The sequence below is a fragment of the Drosophila willistoni genome (assembly GCF_018902025.1).
Source record: "Drosophila willistoni isolate 14030-0811.24 chromosome 2L unlocalized genomic scaffold, UCI_dwil_1.1 Seg196, whole genome shotgun sequence".
Lineage (NCBI taxonomy): Eukaryota > Metazoa > Arthropoda > Insecta > Diptera > Drosophilidae > Drosophila > Drosophila willistoni.
Window position 1 is genome coordinate 7415594 of NW_025814048.1, and position 21730 is coordinate 7437323.

Below are 21730 nucleotides of genomic sequence, written 5' to 3' on the forward strand. Positions count from 1 at the left end.
AAAAAGAAGAAAAAAAAAGACAAAAATATGTGTCGAGCAATGTTTGTTTATCGGTTTTAATTGTTCAAAGAGCAGCAGAAGCAGCAGCGTGTCATAAAAATGGTCACGACTTTTGTCGCATGAACTTCTTTAAATGTGGGTGGGGGCTCCCTCCCCCTTGGTCATCACAGGAGCCCCCACCACGTATTTAGCAGGCAATTTGTGCGTTTATTTGATAGTCAAATATTTTGCAGGTTAATAAATGTTCAACTCAATCGTCGTCCAACGACGACGTGTCTGTGTCTGTTGAACGTGTCTGAGTCTCAATTCGAGAGACTCAACTCTGCGACTCTGAGTATTTGCTGTGATTACAACACTTGGACAAAAACCCAACCAACCAACTAACCAACAAGTGAACGAACATTGAAAAGACGAGCAAAAAAAAAGGCAAAAAGAGAGAAGCTTAACTTGGCTTATTCTCTCACCCAATCACTCTCTGTGTTTTCTTGGGTCTGTTAACTGATTTTGAATTTCAATTATGGCTTGTTATTGTTGTTGTTGCTAATAGCTTAAGCATTAGTCACAAGAATTCTAAATAACAACAAAAAAAATAGGTGCAAATAAATCTTAAAAAACAGCTGTAAATTGATTTGGCATAGAACCTTAAAAAGGGAAGGGAAGAGAGATAAACATGGGGGGAGAAATCTTTATGGTTTTGCAGTTGTGCAATTTTCTTTGGAATGTTGACGCCTTCCACCCGCATCTAATAGTTGACTGCTATCTAATAATTTGAAATTAAAAACTAATTTCGAAATGTATACCAGCAGCAGCAGTAGCAGCAGCAGTACACACTAATTTGATTTTGTTTAGAATGCAATTTAGTTTTGTTTTTCTTTTCTTTTTTTTTTTATCTATTGTTTACCTCCCCAGTAATTTGCAACTGATGACCCACACACAGTACAAATGATCTGGGTGTGGGTGCGGTTAGTAGTGTCGTTTGGTTAATGTGCGGGTGTATTTTCCAACTACATATATGCCCCAGTTTACTATATAATTTGCAAAACAGGAACGAACCTTCCTCTAAAAAGCAAAAGCCAAATGACAATCATTAGTTAAAGCATTTGAAATTTTCTTGGTTTTTTTTTTGGTTTTATATAAGTATTAGAGAATAGTGTCAGCACGTGGAGGATGGTGCAATAACGATCAGTTTTCAATTTATATATACATATATATGTAATATATTAACCAACTTCTCTCAAGCGTAACGACGACACTATCCAGGTGGTTTGATTAGACCTACCCAAAAAGGCGAATACGATACGATATCGTGAGTTGTGTTTTTTTTTTTTCGTTTGTTTATTATTTGAAATCCATTCTATACTAGAACAATAAACTTGATGGCGCTTTTATATCATATATATATTGAAATAAACATCAGTCTCTTGCTCAAATCATGTCAATTTAAGCAACAATGGAAACCATATAATAGAAATGACATTGAACTACTATCTGTCTGCCTCTCTCTCTCCATCTCTGTCTCTCTCTGTAGAGATGCAAGTAGAGAAGTTGTAACTTGGGTGGAAAGTGTGGCCAAATGGTATACATTTAGCCGGAACTTGATAATGTGTGTGTGTGTATGTATGGTCATTTTCTATTTGCACATTTTCACTCGAAACACACACACAGAGAGAAAGAGAAAAAACTAAATTGCTAGGAAATGCAGCTGCAAATTCTGAAAATAACAAACAAAAAAAACTGAAAGCCTAACAATTTACAAATTATTTCTGCAAAAAAAAAATAGTCTAGGCAACAAACAACTTGTTAATATCTATATATTAAGCAGCATCCTGCCTGCCACAAGTTAAAGCCTCAAGCATTTTGACCATTTATTTCTTAGCCAGTTTTTTTTTTCTCTCTTTGCTTTGCTTTGCTTATTTAACCAACATCTGCCTGCAGTTGCTGCCAATTGTTGGCGCCATCCAACAATTATGTGTGGCAATCTCTCTCTCTGTGTGTGTGTGTGTGTGTGTGTGTAGAGTGTGGTTATAAATAGACCACAAACCAAAACCAGCTAACCAATTTTCCACCACAATTGTCTCAAAGAGGGGAAAAACTGGAAAAATACAGGAAATGCTTGTAAAAAAAACAATAATGTAAAAACCATAACAAAAAAATTTGTTTGATTTATTCTTCTTACAGTCAGTCTTTGTATTACATCTTTATATACTTTTTTGTTTTGATAACTCTTAGTTAATTAGCTTCCTTGTAAACACATACTTTGTATGCGTTAATGGCATTATTTAATATTTTTCATTATTGACTAATTTTTTATTACTATTTGTACAATTTGTTGACGTCTTTTAAAACTTTACTGCGTCATTGCATTGATACATTTTTCCCCAGTTTAAATAATGATTATTAGAATAAAAGCCCTTCTACTTGTCAAACAAAACTGGATCTTAAAAAAAAAAAACTATCATCACTTGCACATTTTTGTTTTTTAAATTGTGACCTCATCACATCACAAGTTATGACAAATATTATGTTTATTGACTTTAATTTTGATTTGCATTTATTAAAATAAACTTTGTTTTCCTAAGAAATATGCGGGAATCACTTTAAGTGTTTTAAATATAGACAATGATCAAATCTTCTAAGCATATAACTTTATTTAAATTTTGTTTTACTTGTATTAAGACAGATCGATTTAAATGCATATTAATTTTGGATCTATAAATAACTCAGTTAAATTATTAGAGAATCCTAAATCAAACGTCTGTGTTGAATTCATCCAGATCTTTATATATAACATTAAGGAATCAGAAATATATAGGAAGCTGGCCCTCAATGGGGTTTAAGATGTCCCATAGTAGAAAGGAAATTTGTTTCATTTATTGCCATTTGGCAAGAAGTCTTAAGAAACTGTTTAAGTTTTCAAGTTAAAAATTTATAAAGTTATCTAAACATTACATATATAATTGAAAGCTTAGCAATAAATAATCTGAAATGGACCATGGAACTTGGGAGAATTTATAAAATTGGAAAGTTTCAGCCATTTAAATTAATAAAAGAAACATTTTATTTTATATGATGAATTTATAATGAAAATGGATTTCAGTTCCGCCCATTGCAATTAAAAAATATGTCATTTAATGAATTCACTGGATATGTATGTGTGTGTTTTTCCCTCGTCAGTCAGCATTTTGCACTAATTACAGTTGGGAACCAGGGGGAAATTGCATTAAATTTGCAAGTAATTAAAAATTCGCTTGTTTAATTCATATGGATATGAATGCATTCCAAATTCAATGTGTCGCGTGTCAAAAGTAAATTCCATATTATTTCCCATTGATAAATAATGTTTGTTTATAAACATTATATTTAATATGTACTAATTTTCTATTCGCGTTTCCTTTTTCAGGTAAGTTTTTGCCAGTCACAGACTGTCTCAATAAAAAGTGAAATTTATTGGCTAAGTATTATGAATATAAATAATATGGGATAATGAGTGAGTAATTCTAGAATAAACAAGAGAATTAAGTAAATGCTTAATCAATATGAAGTGAATATTCTCTAGTTTTAGTTAAAGCAACTAGACGTGAAGATACCCTGTTGAGAAATCCGATTTACATACATATGAAGTTGCTATGATTAGCAGCCAAAGTCATTTTGGTTTACCAGATATTCAAGATCTATTATCTATCTAAAAAATATTTCATACTAAATTTATAAAGTATGTTATTCAAGATCTAGATCTGTATACCTATTTTCAAAGTGAAATGTTGGAAAATTTCGAATTCAAGTCAAAGTAATCTATGTTGATTGCTGATGATAAAACATTAAATTTTTATTTCATTAGCCTTAACTTAAATAAAATTAGAATGAAGTCATGAGGACCTTTTTTTTTACTATCAAAATTCATTGAAAAGGTTTTCCGTATCATTTATTATGTTGACCATAAGTGCAAAAGAGTCTCTTAAGTCTCTTAAATATCCCAATTTTTGTTAGATTTTAAATGCAGGGTATCAAAAAACTGAAACTGGTTTTAAGTTGTTTGTATTTTTTAAATGTTTCTAATTAAATATTTAAAAATAAATGCACATAGACAGGGCGGTCGAATGACGGATATTTGGGAGACAACCAAATATGGCCAAGAGAAGACAATTATATAGAGAAAGTGGCAGTGCACACACACACAACACACACACCACAGACACATGATTTTACATACATATCTGTGAATTTTCCATTACTGCATTTTTGTCGTGACCAGCAAAAAGAAAAACTACTCCAATTAATATGCAAAAGTTGGAATACCAATCAATAATTGAAAAAGCTAAGCCTAAAGCCAAGCGCCTTATGGATTTAACTAGAAATATTTGTTCAATAGGCTTTAAACAAATTGGCCTCCACGAAAACTTGTTCCCAGAAACTTATATAACAAATTAACAATTACTTAATGAGATATGCGATAAGATGAGACAGAGAAAGAGACAGAGGGCGATGGAGGGAGGAAGAAGAAGATTAGCAATTGATGATGAAGATGATAAAGTCTGGCTGGCCGGTTTATCTGTATTTTGTATGAATCATGCCCATGACGTTTATTAGTTGAGAGGGGTTGAAAATGAAAAACCAGTTTGGTTCCGTTTCATTTTGAAGATATTTGCTAATTAAATGCACAAACAATGCAGCAGCAGCAACAGCATCAGCAGCATCATCATCATTATGATCATTGTCATTGTCGACATCTTGACCTGCTTCAATAAATTCAATAATGTTCAGACTTTGGAGACCCGGCAACTTGGACTTTTGTCCCATTTCTTTTCAGAATTAAAACAATTGGCCAGCACAGAATAGGAAAAGGCGAGCCATGAACCGTTGTGTGAAATAGTTTTCTTTTACTGTCAAAGTTGGCACAAAATGTGTGTGAGTTTGTATGTGTGTGTGTAAGTAGTTGGGAATCGGGCACGGTGAAAACTAGGCCTAAACTAGGCAGGCAGGCAGGTAAAACGAATGTCAATCACACGGGGGCACGTCAAGTTTACAAATTGGAACAGGCACTAGGCTAGAATTTGGTTAGGTATCGATCGTTCGATCGATCAATCGAACTCACTTAATCTAATTTTAACTTTAAAGTGCATGTCCATGGTCCACACACATACACACACACACTGATAGGCTCTTCTCTAGTTGCCTTTTGCAATTAAGTTAACTGAGCCAAAAACAAGCTTAACATGTTAGTCCAAAGATTGTAAAGTTGTTGTAGTTCCACTAACCATGGCCAAAAACAGGCAGACACACCATGCACCACACCATGCAACATGTAGCAGAAAAGTTGTAGACGTCGACGACGACGACGATCTTGTGTTGCTGTTGCCGTTGCCGTTGTTATGTGTATATTTTTAGACAAAATCGCATTACATTGCTTAAAGCGACTGTTTAAAAATAGTTAAAGTTAAAGTTGCCTGCAAGACGATGGCCCGAAATGGCCATTTGAACAACGCCCGAGGCAGCAGCAACAAAAAAAAAAAAAAAATGCAAGACAGAAAGAGTCGGACTTCACTTGACCAGGCATTTGATTTTGGCTTTGGGGTTTTTGGTTTCGGTTATGGCTTGGAGACGAGCTTCTCTCTCTCCCTCTCTCTATCTATCTCACTTTTTTTTTAAAAGTATTTGTTGGCCTGTTGGCCGGCCGCCTGTCTATATCTATAAATAAACATGTCGAGTTTTTCTAGACCAATTTTTCTTGTGTTTTTGTAACCTGCAATCATGAAAAAAATGAATGGATATGCCATGGCAAACATACTTAGATATAGATGTTTCTCTACACTGAAAAAAATTAGACAAAATCAGAAAAAAGTGTTTAATATAAACTTCATTTTCCATAGATGGTAATTAAAGATTGTTAAGTATTATCAGTTTATTTTCTAACATTATTTTTACCTATTTATATGGGTACTATAAAAACTCAAAATGTCCTCACTTTTTGTATTTTTTATACAATTTGTAACGATATTTAGTTGTGTTTAAAAACCTTTGTCTTATGTCATCTGAAAACCTTTTAATTTTAACACCCTGACTTTGTTTGTAACATTTTTCTTGGAAAATAATCCAAACAATATAATAGCGTACAAATCACGTTTGGTTTTGCATTCTTTTCTATATAAGCTATAACTTTGTAGTGTTTATAGATTGTTTTTGTTTTCAAACCCAGTCTAGTTTGGTTCTAGTCTACACATATGAAGGAATAAAAGACTCAATGCCAACTACGAATTGGCGATATCATATAAGATATATAAAACATGTTTCCAAAATGATTGAAAGGCTTTCAAATATATTTCTAAACTATGCATCGACTTTCGAAACTTTCTATTATTTTATTTTCTGAACTTGGAACAATATTGCTCCTACAAGATAGATAACTATTTTCCACATAATTCTCATTATTAACTAGTACTGTAGAATTCCAAATTATTCTATTTATTATGACTTGTAGAGTCTTTAGAAGGACATTAAAATATGTCTTTAATTTTGTAAAGTAGTCAGAGTCGTTCAATAAGTAATCGAATTTGCAAAGATGAGTTTAAAAGCATTGAGCCTAGAAAATTCTATAGTTGAATTATATTTAAAAGTTTCTTAAAAATCTAGAATTATCTTAGTACCAATTTGAAACGATAAATGTTCATTAAACTCTCTTAAGACTTACTTGCATTTTTGGGACTACGATCTTTCTGAAGTTCAAGTCACTTTTTAGAAGCTTCAAAATATCTATATCTATAGATGTTCTTACCAAAATTGAAATCGAAAAATAGGAAAAGTATTTGTATATATATTGAAAATGCAAACTAAAAAGTTTGAAAATAATTAACTTTTTATTAAATATGAATTAAATTAAGAACTTCTACCTATTTTGATCCTTGGGCTTGTGTGTGATAATTTCCGATTTCTTTGGCTCTATTAAAAGCGGCGTTAAGGTTTATTTTGGTCTTCCCCTTTTTGTGTTTTTTTTTTTTTTTTTTTTTTACTGCTGACCAGATTGGTTAGCCATTAGGCTTACAATTTGCACAGGATGTCCATGCTTGTCTGGAGTAATTAAAGCCAGCCTAATGCATATTTATAAAAGTCATGCATGACTGAACGATCCATCGATCTAAAAATAGACTAAAATAGGAGGCAACCTCCTCTATAAATCTGTGTGTGTCTGTGTGTGTGTGGCTGAGTGTGTATTTTGTTTGAAAGCAGATTTAATGGCGTCTAATAAACGTTTATTGGCGTAATAGACACGTGCTGGCCGTCTACAGCAGCTTCAGGTCGCGCCAATCAATCAAATTGTACCAAGCTAACCTGACTCTCCTTCATTCATGAGAGCCAAATGGTAGGCCTAGACAGACACACATATAACTAGGAGGAGGTAGAAGGAGGAGGCTAGCAGCTGGCATCCTGTTGACTGGCAAATTGCTGGATAACTTCAACTTTGTTGCAAGAGCTGCTGCTGCTGCGGCTGCTGATGATGATGATGATGGCTATGGCTATGGTAGACAACCGTTGTTGATGACAACGACAACGTCTCAACATGTGCAAATGTGCAACCAAAAGCCAAATAGCTACTCGCTCCTTTGTCCGTTGCTAGCAAACAGACAGCCAATTAAATGCAGTCAAGAGTCCAACACACACACACAAGAGTTCTTTTAATAATACCTTTAAATGGCTTTTGCACAATCAGATTACTTTGCAGCTTTTTTTTCCCATTTCCATTTGGCCATTGACCATTGCATTCCTGCTAAAATGTTAGCCCAAAGGAGCAAAGAAAAAAAAAACTCATAAAAAAAGAAAAACCAGAGAGATCCAAAGTGAAATTCAATAGAACTGAATGCTGCTGTTGTTGCCCCTCCCCACTACCAAGACCAAAGACCAGCAAAGTCGAGCCATAGTTGTTATGGTCACCCAAGATAGCAGGCGGCTGTCTGACCAGGCCAGGTTTATGATACCAAGAAAGAAGGCAACTAACCAACCACTTATCTTGAATGTGTGTGTTGGCCGGGATGAAGATTTGTTTTCTTTAGTGTTTTTTTCTTTTTCGTTGTTTCTATTCAATTTATGGACATATATGCTAGAGATGCTTTTGGAATTGTTCCATAAAAGTGGTTTTCACTTTTCCTAAAACGGCAAAGAATACTTTTGCCCTTCAATACGGACTTGACTTTGGTCTGAAACTAGTTGAATCTGTCTCTCTCCATGAAATGAAAAGTTTCCTGTAAAAACTGTCCAAAATGACAGAAGAAAAAGAAGAAGTTCCAACATCATTCACATCCGTTAACGCTTTGTAAACTGTTATATAACAAAAAAAAAAAGTAAAAAAATAGAGGGGGAAAATGATGGACAAAGCAAACACTAAAAGACAGTAGTAAAAGAAAAGAAAGAAAACATTTAAACAATTTCATCAGTTATCTATTATTAAGGTCAATGTTAATGCCGCAACAAATTGGATTGAAATGTTATTGTCAAAACGATTGATTCATCATCATCATCATCATCATCAAACTGATGTGAGTTGCCAAACAAAACACAAAAACCTTTCCATCTTTCTAAATTTTCATCCATCCGCGTTTCCAATTGTTGCGAAATACAACAACTTCAGTTGATAAATAATTGTAGAACATTTCAACCAATATTATTTTCAACTACTTTTCATTTACAAAATAATAATTTAAATATATAATTGCAATAATATTTCAATTTCACACCCAAAATATGAACTTAAATTGTTATTCAACTAAAAAACAAACGACAAAAAAAAAAGCCCCTAAAGATGAGTAATACAAATGAAATTTAATGAGATAAATGTACATTGTACAACTTAATATCGACTTTCAATGAAATTCATTAGTTAGTAATTTATTGGATGTTGACTTTTAACTAGAATATTTCAAAAAACAAACAAGTAACTTGTGTACTTAATTGTCACTTAGTCAAATGTCTGTAACTAAATGAAATAATATCAATAATATAGCAAATTATTAAGAATTTGTTAAAGAAAATTAGGTTTTTTTCTGGTAATTTTTAAAGTATAAAGTTTGAAAAATACAAGAAAAGTAATGAAATTGTTTTCTTAAAAGTAAAGCAATTGTTTTCACTTTAAACTTTGGTTTATTATGGTATAATAAACTTAAAAAGATATTTCCAATTCAATCTAGGCTACACTAGCTTTGGATAAGCCAAAAATTTACTATTTTATACCATTAAAAACTGTTTACCCTGTTTAGTTAGATGATCACTCACTAAGATTGGGTTAATTTAGATTAATCTATAACACAAAACGACTAAAATGAGCCGAGTGGCAGACCTAGAAACCAGAGAATACTTTTCTTATACTTTATGGAGCTCTGACTCCGAGTCCGAGTTGGCCAAAAGAGGACAAAACTGTTACGATATCTCCTGGACTCGAGAAAATTTGAACAACGGATTCGGAATCATCCCACTAAAATCTATTAGAAAAGTGTACTCTGGTCTCCGGTCAGGGTTTTAGGGATTTAGATCATGATACTTACAGTAAGTTCTAGCCAAAGATTTCTGTATTTTGGTATCTTATGGATTTTGTTTAATTGTTTGTTAACGTTTTTTTCTTAACCTTTGTCCTTATGGTATCATGGAGCAAACAAACTTATACCTTATCGTATGGTGATCTAGTAGACTGTATGATATTAAAGTTTGTGGCCAATTATATCAAATTATATATCAGAAACAATATTTTTGCATACGATTGCAATTTATCATCTTAGTTATCAATCTTCAGTTACATAGTTTTGATTCTATAATCTATAAATTTACCTCAAAGTGGGAAAACCTAAAACATGTGATAAAATATTGATATACATTCAGTAAACCACCAATTACAAAATGAGAATACCCTCTTTAAAAGGGTATCAATAATGGCAAACAAAAGTGATTCATTGAATATGCGTTTAAGGTGTGGCCACCCACGTGTCTCCCAAACGCCCATGTCAGTGATCAAGGAGAGTAGGCCTACATATATAATTTTCATAGCTAATTTCCTGCTATTAAAACAAAACGAAAAAACGCACTTTATGTCAAATTTATGTTTATGTGCAGTAATTTGAGTCAATTGTTGTTGTTTTAGTTTTTTTAAAAATTAATCTACATATTCATATTTCCTTTACAGTTGGTACTTCCGCAAAATCAAACGCATTGAGGCTGAGAAAAAACTTCTACTGCCAGAGAATGAACATGGTGCATTTTTAATTCGTGATTCCGAGAGCCGACACAATGACTACTCGCTATCAGGTGCGTGACACAATAACCAACCGACATATATATATTTATTAATGTGATTTTTGTTAATATTGTTTTTGCAGTTCGCGATGGAGATACAGTTAAGCATTATCGCATCAGACAATTGGATGAGGGAGGCTTCTTCATTGCCAGACGTACAACATTCAGGTAAGTTAACCTGGCTATGAATAAGAATCCATTCTAATTTTACTCCATATTCTTAATAGAACCCTGCAAGAGCTCGTGGAGCATTATTCCAAGGATTCGGATGGTCTCTGCGTCAATTTATGCAAACCCTGTGTACAGGTAAGACACAATTGGCCAACAAATTTGGCTCGAATGCTCATCGTTTTTGGCCTTAGTTAAGCATTAGCATTAGCATTGACATTCACATTAAAAAAAAAGGAAAAAAAAACATTTAATCATTATATTCACACATTTTAACACATTGTTATTACATACAATGATTTATCATTTTTCTGTTCATTGTTATTTCATTGTTTAACACTATTTTGATATTATAAACTAAACAATTGTGTGTTTTTCTTTTTTTTTGGCATACTTTTTATCCTTTTCGATTAATAAACTTGTAACTACTAACCAAAAATAATTATATGAAAACAAAATGAAACGAAAACAAAAAAAAACTGACCAATTAAAAGACAAATTCTTTTTCGGGTGTTTTTGAGGTAGGATTCTCTGTAATGTGTGCGTGTGTGTTAATTGCCCATCCAATAAATAAAATACCAAATATCGAATCAACACAATATCCACCACTATATTCACGCCAACACATAATCTATAAATCTAATCGAATATACCAAATATGTATACATTTATACATACATATATTCCATTTCAAAATATTTATCATTCACAACCATTTACAGTCCAAGTTCAAAGTGCAAAATTAATTTAAACTCAATAAAAAACCAAAAGTTAAAGACTTTCTAAACTCTTATTTTTTTTATGACAAATTTAAACCGTGGAAAGGACTTTCAAAGGTCACATTAGACTAATTAACATCTAATTAATATAGTTATCAAGATCATAAACATGTCAGGTTTCTTATACAGGCCTAGAATATAAGAAGCACAACGTCTGGACCACTGATCCTGTTTTCAAGACAAATTACAAACTATTACTTTGCAACCCGGTTCCTCTTACAAAAAAGAACATCTTTAATCCATCTTAGCACCTTCTTTCTCTTTATCCTCGATGGATCTTTCAATATTGCCTTACCAATTACTAGAAGAACGTTTCTTAACTGTAAAATAAATTAATTTGACCTCAATCTAACTTAATCACAATGTTTGAGTTAAATTTTAAAGAGGTTGTAAGATTTAGATAACCAACTAGCAAAATATAGCCACTGAAAAAACGTTTAAAATAGGCGTTTTCGATCAGAAACTGTTCTAAAAATACTTTACAAATCCCAACTAATTCAAATTGAAACGGTTCTCAAATATTTGTCTTCAGAATTTATTAAATAAAAGTTCGAATAGTCAGATGAATCTAATTTTAAACTGCCTTTTCTATATGTAAACAAAAAATCTTAAGATTTTGAATATTTTTATAAGAATTTGATAACACTTTTGTTTAATTTCTAAAACAGTTCCTAGTTTAGTTCTTCAATTTCGCTCTTTGGATTTGTGACGACTACTTGGAATCCAACCTTAACCAATTTAAAACAACCTAACGAATTGCTAGCTATTCCAACAAAATTTGTAAATAAGGCCTAAAATCTATGCTATTAACTTTCATTAACCAATTGGCACCGAAAACAAAAAACAATCACCACATATTCTACTCCAAACATAATAATCACAATACTAATCCAAACAAAATCTTTAAATTTTTGAACTTAAATAGTTTACTAATTATATTATGTTTTATTTAAAAAAATAAAAACAGATTGAGAAGCCCGTGACTGAGGGTCTCTCACATCGAACCCGCGATCAATGGGAAATTGATAGAACTTCCCTGAAATTTGTACGCAAATTGGGCTCTGGACAGTTTGGTGACGTTTGGGAGGGTCTGTGGAATAATACAACTCCAGTGGCCATTAAGACACTCAAATCAGGTAAGTGTCAGCATTATATGATTCTGATAATTGATTATACTAATTGAATTTGCATGCTTTTTAGGCACAATGGATCCCAAGGACTTCTTAGCTGAAGCTCAAATCATGAAGAAACTGCGCCACACCAAGCTTATACAACTTTATGCCGTCTGTACGGTGGAAGAGCCTATCTACATTATCACCGAACTGATGAAGCACGGTTCATTGTTGGAATATCTGCAAGGTAGGTACTATATATAGAGGGAGAATGAGAGAAGTTAAAGATCCTTCACACACACAAAGACATTGATAACGCTTAACCGCATTTAACCCAAGAATCAACTACAATAACATTTCTCTATACATTTTTCACGCTACCCTCATGCCCGTTCGATCTACTCGCTACTCGCTACTTCTACTACTCGCTCGTTCGTTCGATCGTTTGCTCGCTCGCTCGCTCACTCTTTTTCATAACTCATGGCAAATTGCATTGCATTTGTTCCTTACTTTACTTTAATATCTTTTAGCCATTGCAGGCAAAGGTCGTAGCCTTAAAATGCAAACGCTGATCGATATGGCAGCCCAAATAGCTGCCGGCATGGCATATTTGGAGTCACAGAACTATATCCACAGAGATTTGGCAGCACGTAATGTGCTTGTCGGCGATGGCAATATAGTGAAAATAGCCGATTTCGGTTTGGCCAGGTAAGCACAACGAAATGAAAAGTTAAATTAAAGAGCTTTGATTAATTTTTAATTAATTTTTATAACAGACTCATCAAAGAGGATGAATATGAGGCCAGAGTTGGTGCACGCTTCCCCATCAAATGGACAGCACCGGAGGCAGCAAATTATAGTAAATTCTCGATCAAGTCTGATGTCTGGAGCTTTGGTATACTGCTCACCGAATTGGTCACCTATGGACGCATACCATATCCTGGTGAGTTTTTGTTGACAACTCTAAAAGGTAATTATCCTTGATATCATTAATTTCTTTGTTTAGGTATGACCAATGCCGAAGTATTAACCCAGGTTGAACATGGCTATCGCATGCCAATGCCACCCAATTGTGAACAGCGTTTGTATGAAATAATGCTTGAATGCTGGCACAAGGATCCAATGCGTAGACCAACATTCGAGACACTCCAATGGAAACTCGAGGATTTCTATACATCCGATCAGAGTGACTATAAGGAAGCGCAGGCTTACTGATAAATGCTTTATGCGGCAACGGCCGGCACAAAGCGAACCAAGATTAAGGATCTAATGGAAGTAGGCAGCAAGCAGCAATGATTAGCATTATGTGCATGAGAATAATGAACGGACAATTCTTATCTAGTGGTGTAGTTTACATGAGTTTTTGCACACAGAAATCGCTAAGAGAATGGGTTTGGGGGGAGGGAATAACCCCCACATCCCATCCCATCCCCCGTCAGCTCCCCTCTATCTATATGCATATATATATATAGAATTCATGTTATTTAGCATTTAAGCGAGCAAATTAGTGATGTAAGTGAGAAAAGTGAGTGCATGTAAAATGAACAAGTCGTCCCCCCTTCCACCTTCCACCCCCCTTAAATGTTTCTTATATATATGTTTTTTGTATATGTATTTTTGAGAAAGCACACAAAAACAAACCGAAAAATGCCAATCACAACATTTATTATATTTTGTTTTGTTTAGTTGTCCCAACTATTTTCTTGTAATAAGTGTCCAATGTTTTATGTGTTGGAAATGAAATATATCTATGCAATATCAATGTATTATTATTTATATACACACATACATATACATAAACATATATGCATACACATATACATATACAGTCACAGATTATATATATATATATTCGATTATTATTCTCGGCTAGATGCTGCTCCAGCAGCAATTATAAAAAAAGAACCTTATCCGTTACCATAAAATCCTTTTTGTTTAGTTCAGTAGTCATTACTATATAATCAGAACGAAAGAAAGAAAGAAGCGAAAAGTAAAAGAGAAGAGAAGATGAACCCATATTTATGCTTTGTTTTAGTTAAAACATTATGTGTCTTATCTTAACTATACTTAAATTTTGCATACATTTATACATACTTACATACACACACACACATACACACAAACACACTCAACATTATCAACGACAAAATGAATAATACGAATCATATATACTTATATATATAAACATACATATAAATATAAACAAATTAAAATCAAGAAAAGAAATTCATTATGAGAAATCAAGTGCTAGCATCTTATATATATATATACATTTATATATATATGTATACCCCCTAATGCAATAAATTAAAATCCATATTATTAATGTTATACATTTTAATTGTAATTTTTTAAATTTTTTAATTATATATACAAAAAAACACACACGAACACAAACACCACAATGCGAATCCACACGCCTACATGTAAATTTAGAACAAAAAACAGAAAAAAACCACAAAATAAATTGTCGTCTTATATAATTTATAAAAAAAAAGAAAGAAATATTTTATTTTTTGTTATGTTTAAAGGTTGCAAATTTAATTTGGCTTTAGTTTTGACCTAAAATTTGGCTCAAATGGCAGACTTTCGAAACAATTTTTAGAAATGCAGCTCAGATTTTTGTACTTTCATTTCTTGTGTTGAGTAAGTATCAGTTTGGTTTTTGTTTAACTCTAGTATATAAAAATAAAAAAATAACAAACCTCTAAATAATTTAAATGCCTATTCTACGTATTAATACAATGTATTGAAGGCTGATTTTATAAATGCTTATATCCTTAATTATCAATTTTGCTTCCAAAAATTAACACACACATACACAATCATTATATATTCATTATTCTATACATACATATATATATAAATAGCAGATCTAATCAAAATCATTTATATATATGATTAGCATTAATTTTCTCATTTCACAACATGAACACTCACACACACACAGACACAACAATAATTAATTATTAATTAATAAATTGAGCATAACCTTTTGTAAACCAAAAATAAAATTCATGTAACAAAATCACGTATTTAATCCATGTATAACGATTCTGAAAATGCTATATAAGACAAAAAACAAAACCACAAATAAGAAAGTGAATACAAAAATGTATAAGAAAAAATAACCAATAAAGGCACAAGTAAATATTTTTTAAAACATTGTAGTTTCACATATTTCACTAAATCTCAGAATATTTTACCAAATGTTAATTTCAGATGTGTCAGATATGTATGTATGTAGATATATCCATTATAAAATATTCGTACCGACTGGTTTCAATAAATCCATAACAAAGATTATACTTGCCATTTTTGCATGTCTCTAATGCTAAATTTGTTGAGGTCTATATCTGTCTGCTCTATATGTAATTGATCGTATCTATATCTGTCTGATTAAAATCACTTTTGGTGTAAGCTGGTGTTATTTAGGAATAACAAATATACAAACATATGTATAAAGTACAGATATGAATAGCTGTTTTGAATATTTCGCTCGAATTAGTAGTGGATTGTAGTATTACAAGCAATTTAGTTTCCATTTAATCAGTTTAACAGCCAAAACACTTAACAAAAAATGCACTCGAAAACGCAAAGCCATCCCAATGAAACTGTTATCTTAGGTGATCGCTTTACAATAAACTATAAAAGAGTGAAATCTTTTTGGCATTACATTACAAAATATTGATTTTGGAGTTAAATTATTAATTTTTTCATCCCATCGAATCCCGTATTGACTTTTCGGGAAAAAGATTATTTGCCATTTAAATATTAATGAAAAGCAAATTGTTTATATATTTGTTTGCAAATTTTTGTTTAAATGTTATCATACAAATATTTCATTACGCCAGTTTCTAAATGACTATTTCTTTGTGATAAAATTCATATTGTGTGGTTTTTTTTTTAGAAAATCGATGATTCAGTATGATTGGCTACATATAATAGGTTAAAGCAAGTGACGTGTCAATTATGTGTAAAATGATGTAATTACATTATTAACTACTCATTTTTTGTATTATGTAGTAGCGCTTTGTTAGTTTAATTCAGAACCTAATCTTTAAATGAAAATCATGTTATCTAGATTATGATATAGTAAGGTGAATAACTAACAGTATTCTTTTGTGATAGTTTTCATTCTTAATTTAGTAATTTGTCAATTTTTTAGGCGTTTTTATTGCAAGTTTTTGGCTAGTTGATTGACCAGTTCGTTGATTGGACGTTAAAAATAATTAGTTGCATTTCTATAATCTTAAGAAAAAATTTTATATTAATTTTAAGTATCTTTTTTGGAAATTTAACATATATTTGATCCATTTGATATCAGGTCGAAATTTAAGCTTGTAACTGCGAATCCATTCATTAATTTTGTCACCTCACTATCACATGAGAATGTGATATGACACACATTGTCAAAACGAATTATTATTACATTGAGGGTCTTTATCCATCATAAAGATGATCATTCTAATATATATAATGACTTCTGTAGTAGAGCAATATTACGAGTAAAAGATTCCTTTATAGATTGAAATCTACAAATCAATATTATGAACAAGATAAAAGAAAGATATACCTAAAACTTAAGACGTCCAACAAAATTCTTACGAAAAACTACTTTATCTTTTTATTATTCATAGAGACCATAAGTGTTATTTTCTTCTAATGAATTTTACCCTCAAGTAATATCATGTCTAGTTAATTTCTTGTTTTATGGCTACCTCCCTTACACTTCTTTTTAAACTCCCAAAAAGCAAAAATTCTTCTTGACGGGCGCAATCAGCAACAGTCTACTTGAGAATTTCATATATATAGAGCATTAATCATATCTTTTGGGGCGGTGGTTGACCCAACTCAACTGATTTAAATGACTTAATCTAAAGAACAATTTTTTTTTTTTGGCGAATGCAATGTGTCACCCAATGGGTTTTTTTCTGTACTGGAGAATAATTTTTTATAAAGGATTGAAAAAATATATTTAAAGAACCATTTATACCACATTTTTCAAAAAGTTTTCAAATACAATTATAGTAAATTTATATGATTTAATGAGCCAGATTAATTGTAATCAATTCATGCGATTAAAAATTTTGTATTTTTAGCCTTTAAGGGATATTTTTGTTATTCTTGGATAACTTGATATCTTGATGGTCTGAAATTAAAGTTTAAATCGTCAATGGATTCACCATAGAAATAATTCTAGTCCTGACCACACTCGAAAATTTTGGGATTTTTTTTTTTATAAAAAAAATTAAAAATGGTTTTGTGCGTTTTTTTTTTTTTGGGTTTAGTGTTAAAAAAAAAATTGTCACAAAAATCCTAAAATTTTGAATGTGTTCAGGACCAAAATTGTGGCCATTTTGCGTCGACCGTACTTTGTTTCATTAACATCGGTTCAGAATTAAGGGCTATATCCTTGCCGCAACTTCAAAAAACATGGTTTCCGTTTAAAGTTTGTCTCACATAACGAAAACTCAAAAAGTATTTCAAAATCCAAACAAATCATTTTAAGAAAACATTCTCAATATTTCAAATCGTTGGACAAAATTATTTCCAATATTATCTTATATCTCAGCTGGAATGACATACATGTAAGTCTAAACTTCGAAATGAATATAGCTAACTTTAATCTAAATATAATAATCAAGGAAATAAAGCATATAATGAAATGAAATGAATAATATTCTTAGCTAAAAAAGAAAATCCAAAAAAAAATGTTCCCCATCCTAAAAATTCAAATAGTTTTCATAAAATTAATTCAAGGCAAATGTTTCCCATTTCTGTTTAATGATTCATTGGATCTACTTATAAAAATTATGTATAAGATCAATTCAAGGCAAATCTTATCAACTAAGTAGTTTCGATTTCAAACTAAGGTTGTTGATCACTTGAAAGATAACGATAACCTTATCAATGAGAATGTTTATCAAATATTCTCTTGAGTTTCCTTTTTGGCCATATATGGCTAAAACGGGGATTCCGTCGTAACAAACAAAACAAAAAGTACTTTTATGGTCGTTGTCGACAAACGAAATTGTTTAATTTCATGTCAATAGTTGAGCTTCAATGATTTTGGTCAATACGAGTTTTATAGACCAAAACCAGACAATATGAACAATTGCATTTGATTGATTTGAACCCTGCCCAAAAACCAACACAAAACAAAACAAAACTGGGGGATCTCTCTTCCCATTGACCATGGGGTGCGTTCTACTCTGAGTGAGTGAGTGAGTGAGAATCTCAAATCCCAAAAATGGTTAGCAAAACAATGCCGCTAAATGACTCGAATTTGGATTGCAACTTCAAAACGTTTTTTTTTTGTGGGTGAGTCAGTCTCAGCATTTGGCATTGTTTTGCTTGCGCTCTGTTTATTGCTGATTCTCTTCTATCTCTATCTCTCTCTCGCTCTCTCTATCTCTTTCTCTAAACAATTGTACAATGCCTGACCATATAAGGCAATATGGTCACTATTATATGAATGGCAATCGATCAACTTGAAAATACCGCTAAAATCTATGGGGCGTGGCCGTCGCCGCCGACTGATAAGCCAAGCGAAAAAATTAAAGTTTGTATCTTGAACCCGCATATCGCTTATCGCCAACTTCCTGGGCTCTTTAGTTAACATTTGTTTATACTTCTTCTATATATTGGTTGAAATTCAAACTAGTTTTTCGTTTGCCTTATATATGCAATGAAAAGAGCGCGTGTTTATCGCCCTCGCCCGATGACCGCATCCATTGGAGTTTAGTCATCAAAAAAGTATTTATAAGTCATCATTATGTTTTCAGTTCTTCATCGCTTTTTCTTTATTCTTTACCTAAGCGGTTACAATTAGAGAATGGTATGGTATGGTATGGTATGGTATGGAATATGTATGCTTTTCATTTTCTTTTTGTTTTGGAATGTATGCAATAGGAATGCAATGGAAGTAGCTTAATGTGTGTGTGTTTTGTGTGTGTGTGTATATTGATAATATTTTGTAAATGCCAAATATGATTATTTTATAATATAATAAATGCCAATGTGCTTTATGAACTTGATCAATTTCGATATTAGAACACAAAATGGGCTTTTGCTTAATGTGTAAGTTGTTGTTGTGTGTGGGTGTTTGTGTATGTGTGTGTGTCGGTGTGCGTGTGGGTAGGTTTTCCCATACATCATCGTAATATAGATTTTTTAGATCGTATGCTTTATGGTCTTCTTGTATAAAACTGTGTATAAAAGTAGTTTTTATTTTGTTTTGGAATGCAATCATTATGCGGTTGCCCGTGCATTTTCTCTCTTTCTCCTCTATTCATCGAACTGACGTGATTTTTTGTTGTTGTTGTTGTTGTTGTGGTCAAGAGGAGGCACGCCCAGTTTTAGCCAGCCGCAGGCATCATCATCATCGTAGTTGTTGTTGGTGTTGTTGTGGGTGGAATTATTTAGAAGCATTTACGATGAACAATGGATGGACCAGACTCATCATACTCCTGCTTAGAGATCCACATCTGTTGGAATGTGGATAGAGAAGCCAAAATGGAGCCACCAATCCATACGGAGTATTTACGCTCTGGTGGAGCAACAATCTTAATCTTCATGGTGGACGGAGCCAGAGCGGTGATCTCCTTTTGCATACGATCAGCAATGCCTGGATACATGGTGGTACCACCAGATAGGACGGTATTGGCATACAAATCCTTACGGATATCCACATCGCACTTCATGATCGAATTGTAGGTAGTCTCATGAATACCACAGGCCTCCATGCCCAAGAATGAGGGCTGGAACAGTGATTCGGGGCAACGGAAACGCTCATTGCCAATGGTGATGACCTGTCCATCGGGCAACTCATATGATTTCTCCAACGACGAGCTTGAAGCAGCTGTGGCCATCTCCTGCTCAAAGTCCAAAGCGACATAGCACAATTTCTCCTTAATATCACGGACAATTTCACGCTCAGCGGTGGTGGTGAAAGAGTAGCCACGCTCAGTCAAGATCTTCATCAAGTAGTCGGTCAAATCGCGACCAGCCAAATCCAGACGCAAAATGGCATGGGGCAGGGCGTAACCCTCATAGATGGGCACAGTGTGAGAGACACCGTCACCAGAATCCAGAACGATACCAGTGGTACGACCCGATGCATACAGGGACAGCACAGCCTGAATAGCCACATACATGGCCGGAGTGTTGAAGGTCTCAAACATAATCTGAGTCATCTTCTCGCGATTGGCCTTAGGATTGAGTGGGGCCTCGGTCAACAGCACGGGGTGCTCCTCGGGGGCCACACGCAGCTCATTGTAGAAGGTGTGGTGCCAGATCTTCTCCATATCATCCCAGTTGGTCACAATGCCGTGCTCAATGGGATATTTCAAGGTGAGAATACCACGCTTGCTCTGTGCCTCATCACCCACATACGAGTCCTTTTGTCCCATGCCGACCATCACACCCTGGTGACGTGGACGGCCAACAATCGATGGGAAGACGGCACGGGGTGCGTCATCACCGGCAAAACCGGCCTTGCACATACCGGAGCCATTGTCAACAACTAAAGCAGCAACCTCTTCGTCACACATTCTGATTGATTAATTAATTAATACTTTCTGCAATAGAGTGAGAAAGAAAAAAAAAAAAAGAAGAAAAGAATGCGAAATTTCAAAAATTAGAAAAATCTTTTATCTACACTCGAATTGAAAAACACACATGCACGCACAGACAGGACAAAGGATGGGCGGAATCTCTTTGCTTGGGCTGACAAAGACAAAAGCCGCCCCGAAAGGACCGCAAAAAAAAAAACGAAAACGAAAACCGCAACGCGCACTTACATACATAGAATTGCACACACCAAGACAAAATCCTACCCGGTTATTAGCCAAAACGATATTATTTATTACCTTTTATGGAAATGGATGAATTTTTTTTCGAGCTCCGCAAAACTACTACTTGGCACAATGACAGACGAATTTCAATTGACGACGCCTACTTTTTCCACTGTACTTTTCAACTTTCCACCACTGTATTTAAACGAAATATCTGAAATCAATTGGTCGAATTTGGTCGAAACTTTTCGTCTTTCTCGATTTAAACGAAATATCTGAAAGCAATTGGGCAACACTGTGGCAGCCCAACTCAACGAAGTGCTCGAACATTGAACGAAACAACGAACAACAAAGGAATCAAACTCGAACAAAGGAGTCGAAGCGAGAGAGAGTTTGTCAACGCCTTCTTTTTCGCTCTTCTCTACACTTTGTTAAAATGCCGGCTTAAGGAAAGTTTCGTTAGGCGTCACACTGAACGAAAATGCATCGAACTCGCTTGCAAGTTGCAACCATCGAACAAAAGTAAAACAAACGTTAAGACTAGAGAAGGGAATTCCACCAATCGATAAAACGTTAGAATTAAGCAAGATTTAAAAAAAAAATT

General features: G+C 33.3%; 2 protein-coding genes across 6 annotated transcripts in view; one reads left to right on the top strand and one right to left on the bottom strand.

The window, feature by feature from the left end:
• Positions 1–13965, top strand: part of LOC6640625 (tyrosine-protein kinase Src42A) — a 46079-nt gene extending 32114 nt beyond the window's left edge. For 3 of the 5 annotated variants that reach the window (XM_023181989.2, XM_023181987.2, XM_023181988.2), the window contains 8 exons: positions 10160–10281; positions 10353–10437; positions 10497–10575; positions 12184–12352; positions 12417–12575; positions 12859–13036; positions 13105–13271; positions 13335–13965. In XM_023181989.2, coding sequence (XP_023037757.1) covers positions 10160–10281; positions 10353–10437; positions 10497–10575; positions 12184–12352; positions 12417–12575; positions 12859–13036; positions 13105–13271; positions 13335–13543 — 1168 coding nt within the window. In that variant the 3' untranslated portion in view covers positions 13544–13965. The remainder of the gene's footprint in view (positions 1–10159; positions 10282–10352; positions 10438–10496; positions 10576–12183; positions 12353–12416; positions 12576–12858; positions 13037–13104; positions 13272–13334) is intronic. The other 2 variants (XM_002063084.4, XM_047010208.1) reach the window with 1 other exon arrangement.
• A 5139-nt stretch (positions 13966–19104) lies between these two features.
• LOC6640624 (actin-42A) lies at positions 19105–21355 on the bottom strand. Its single transcript, XM_002063083.4, has 2 exons — positions 21202–21355; positions 19105–20910 (listed from the first exon to the last, which is right to left on the bottom strand). Exon 2 carries the CDS (start codon positions 20881–20883, stop codon positions 19753–19755), a length of 1131 nt encoding a protein of 376 aa, XP_002063119.1. The 5' UTR covers positions 20884–20910; positions 21202–21355; the 3' UTR covers positions 19105–19752.
• Between the last annotated feature and the right edge of the window lie 375 nt (positions 21356–21730).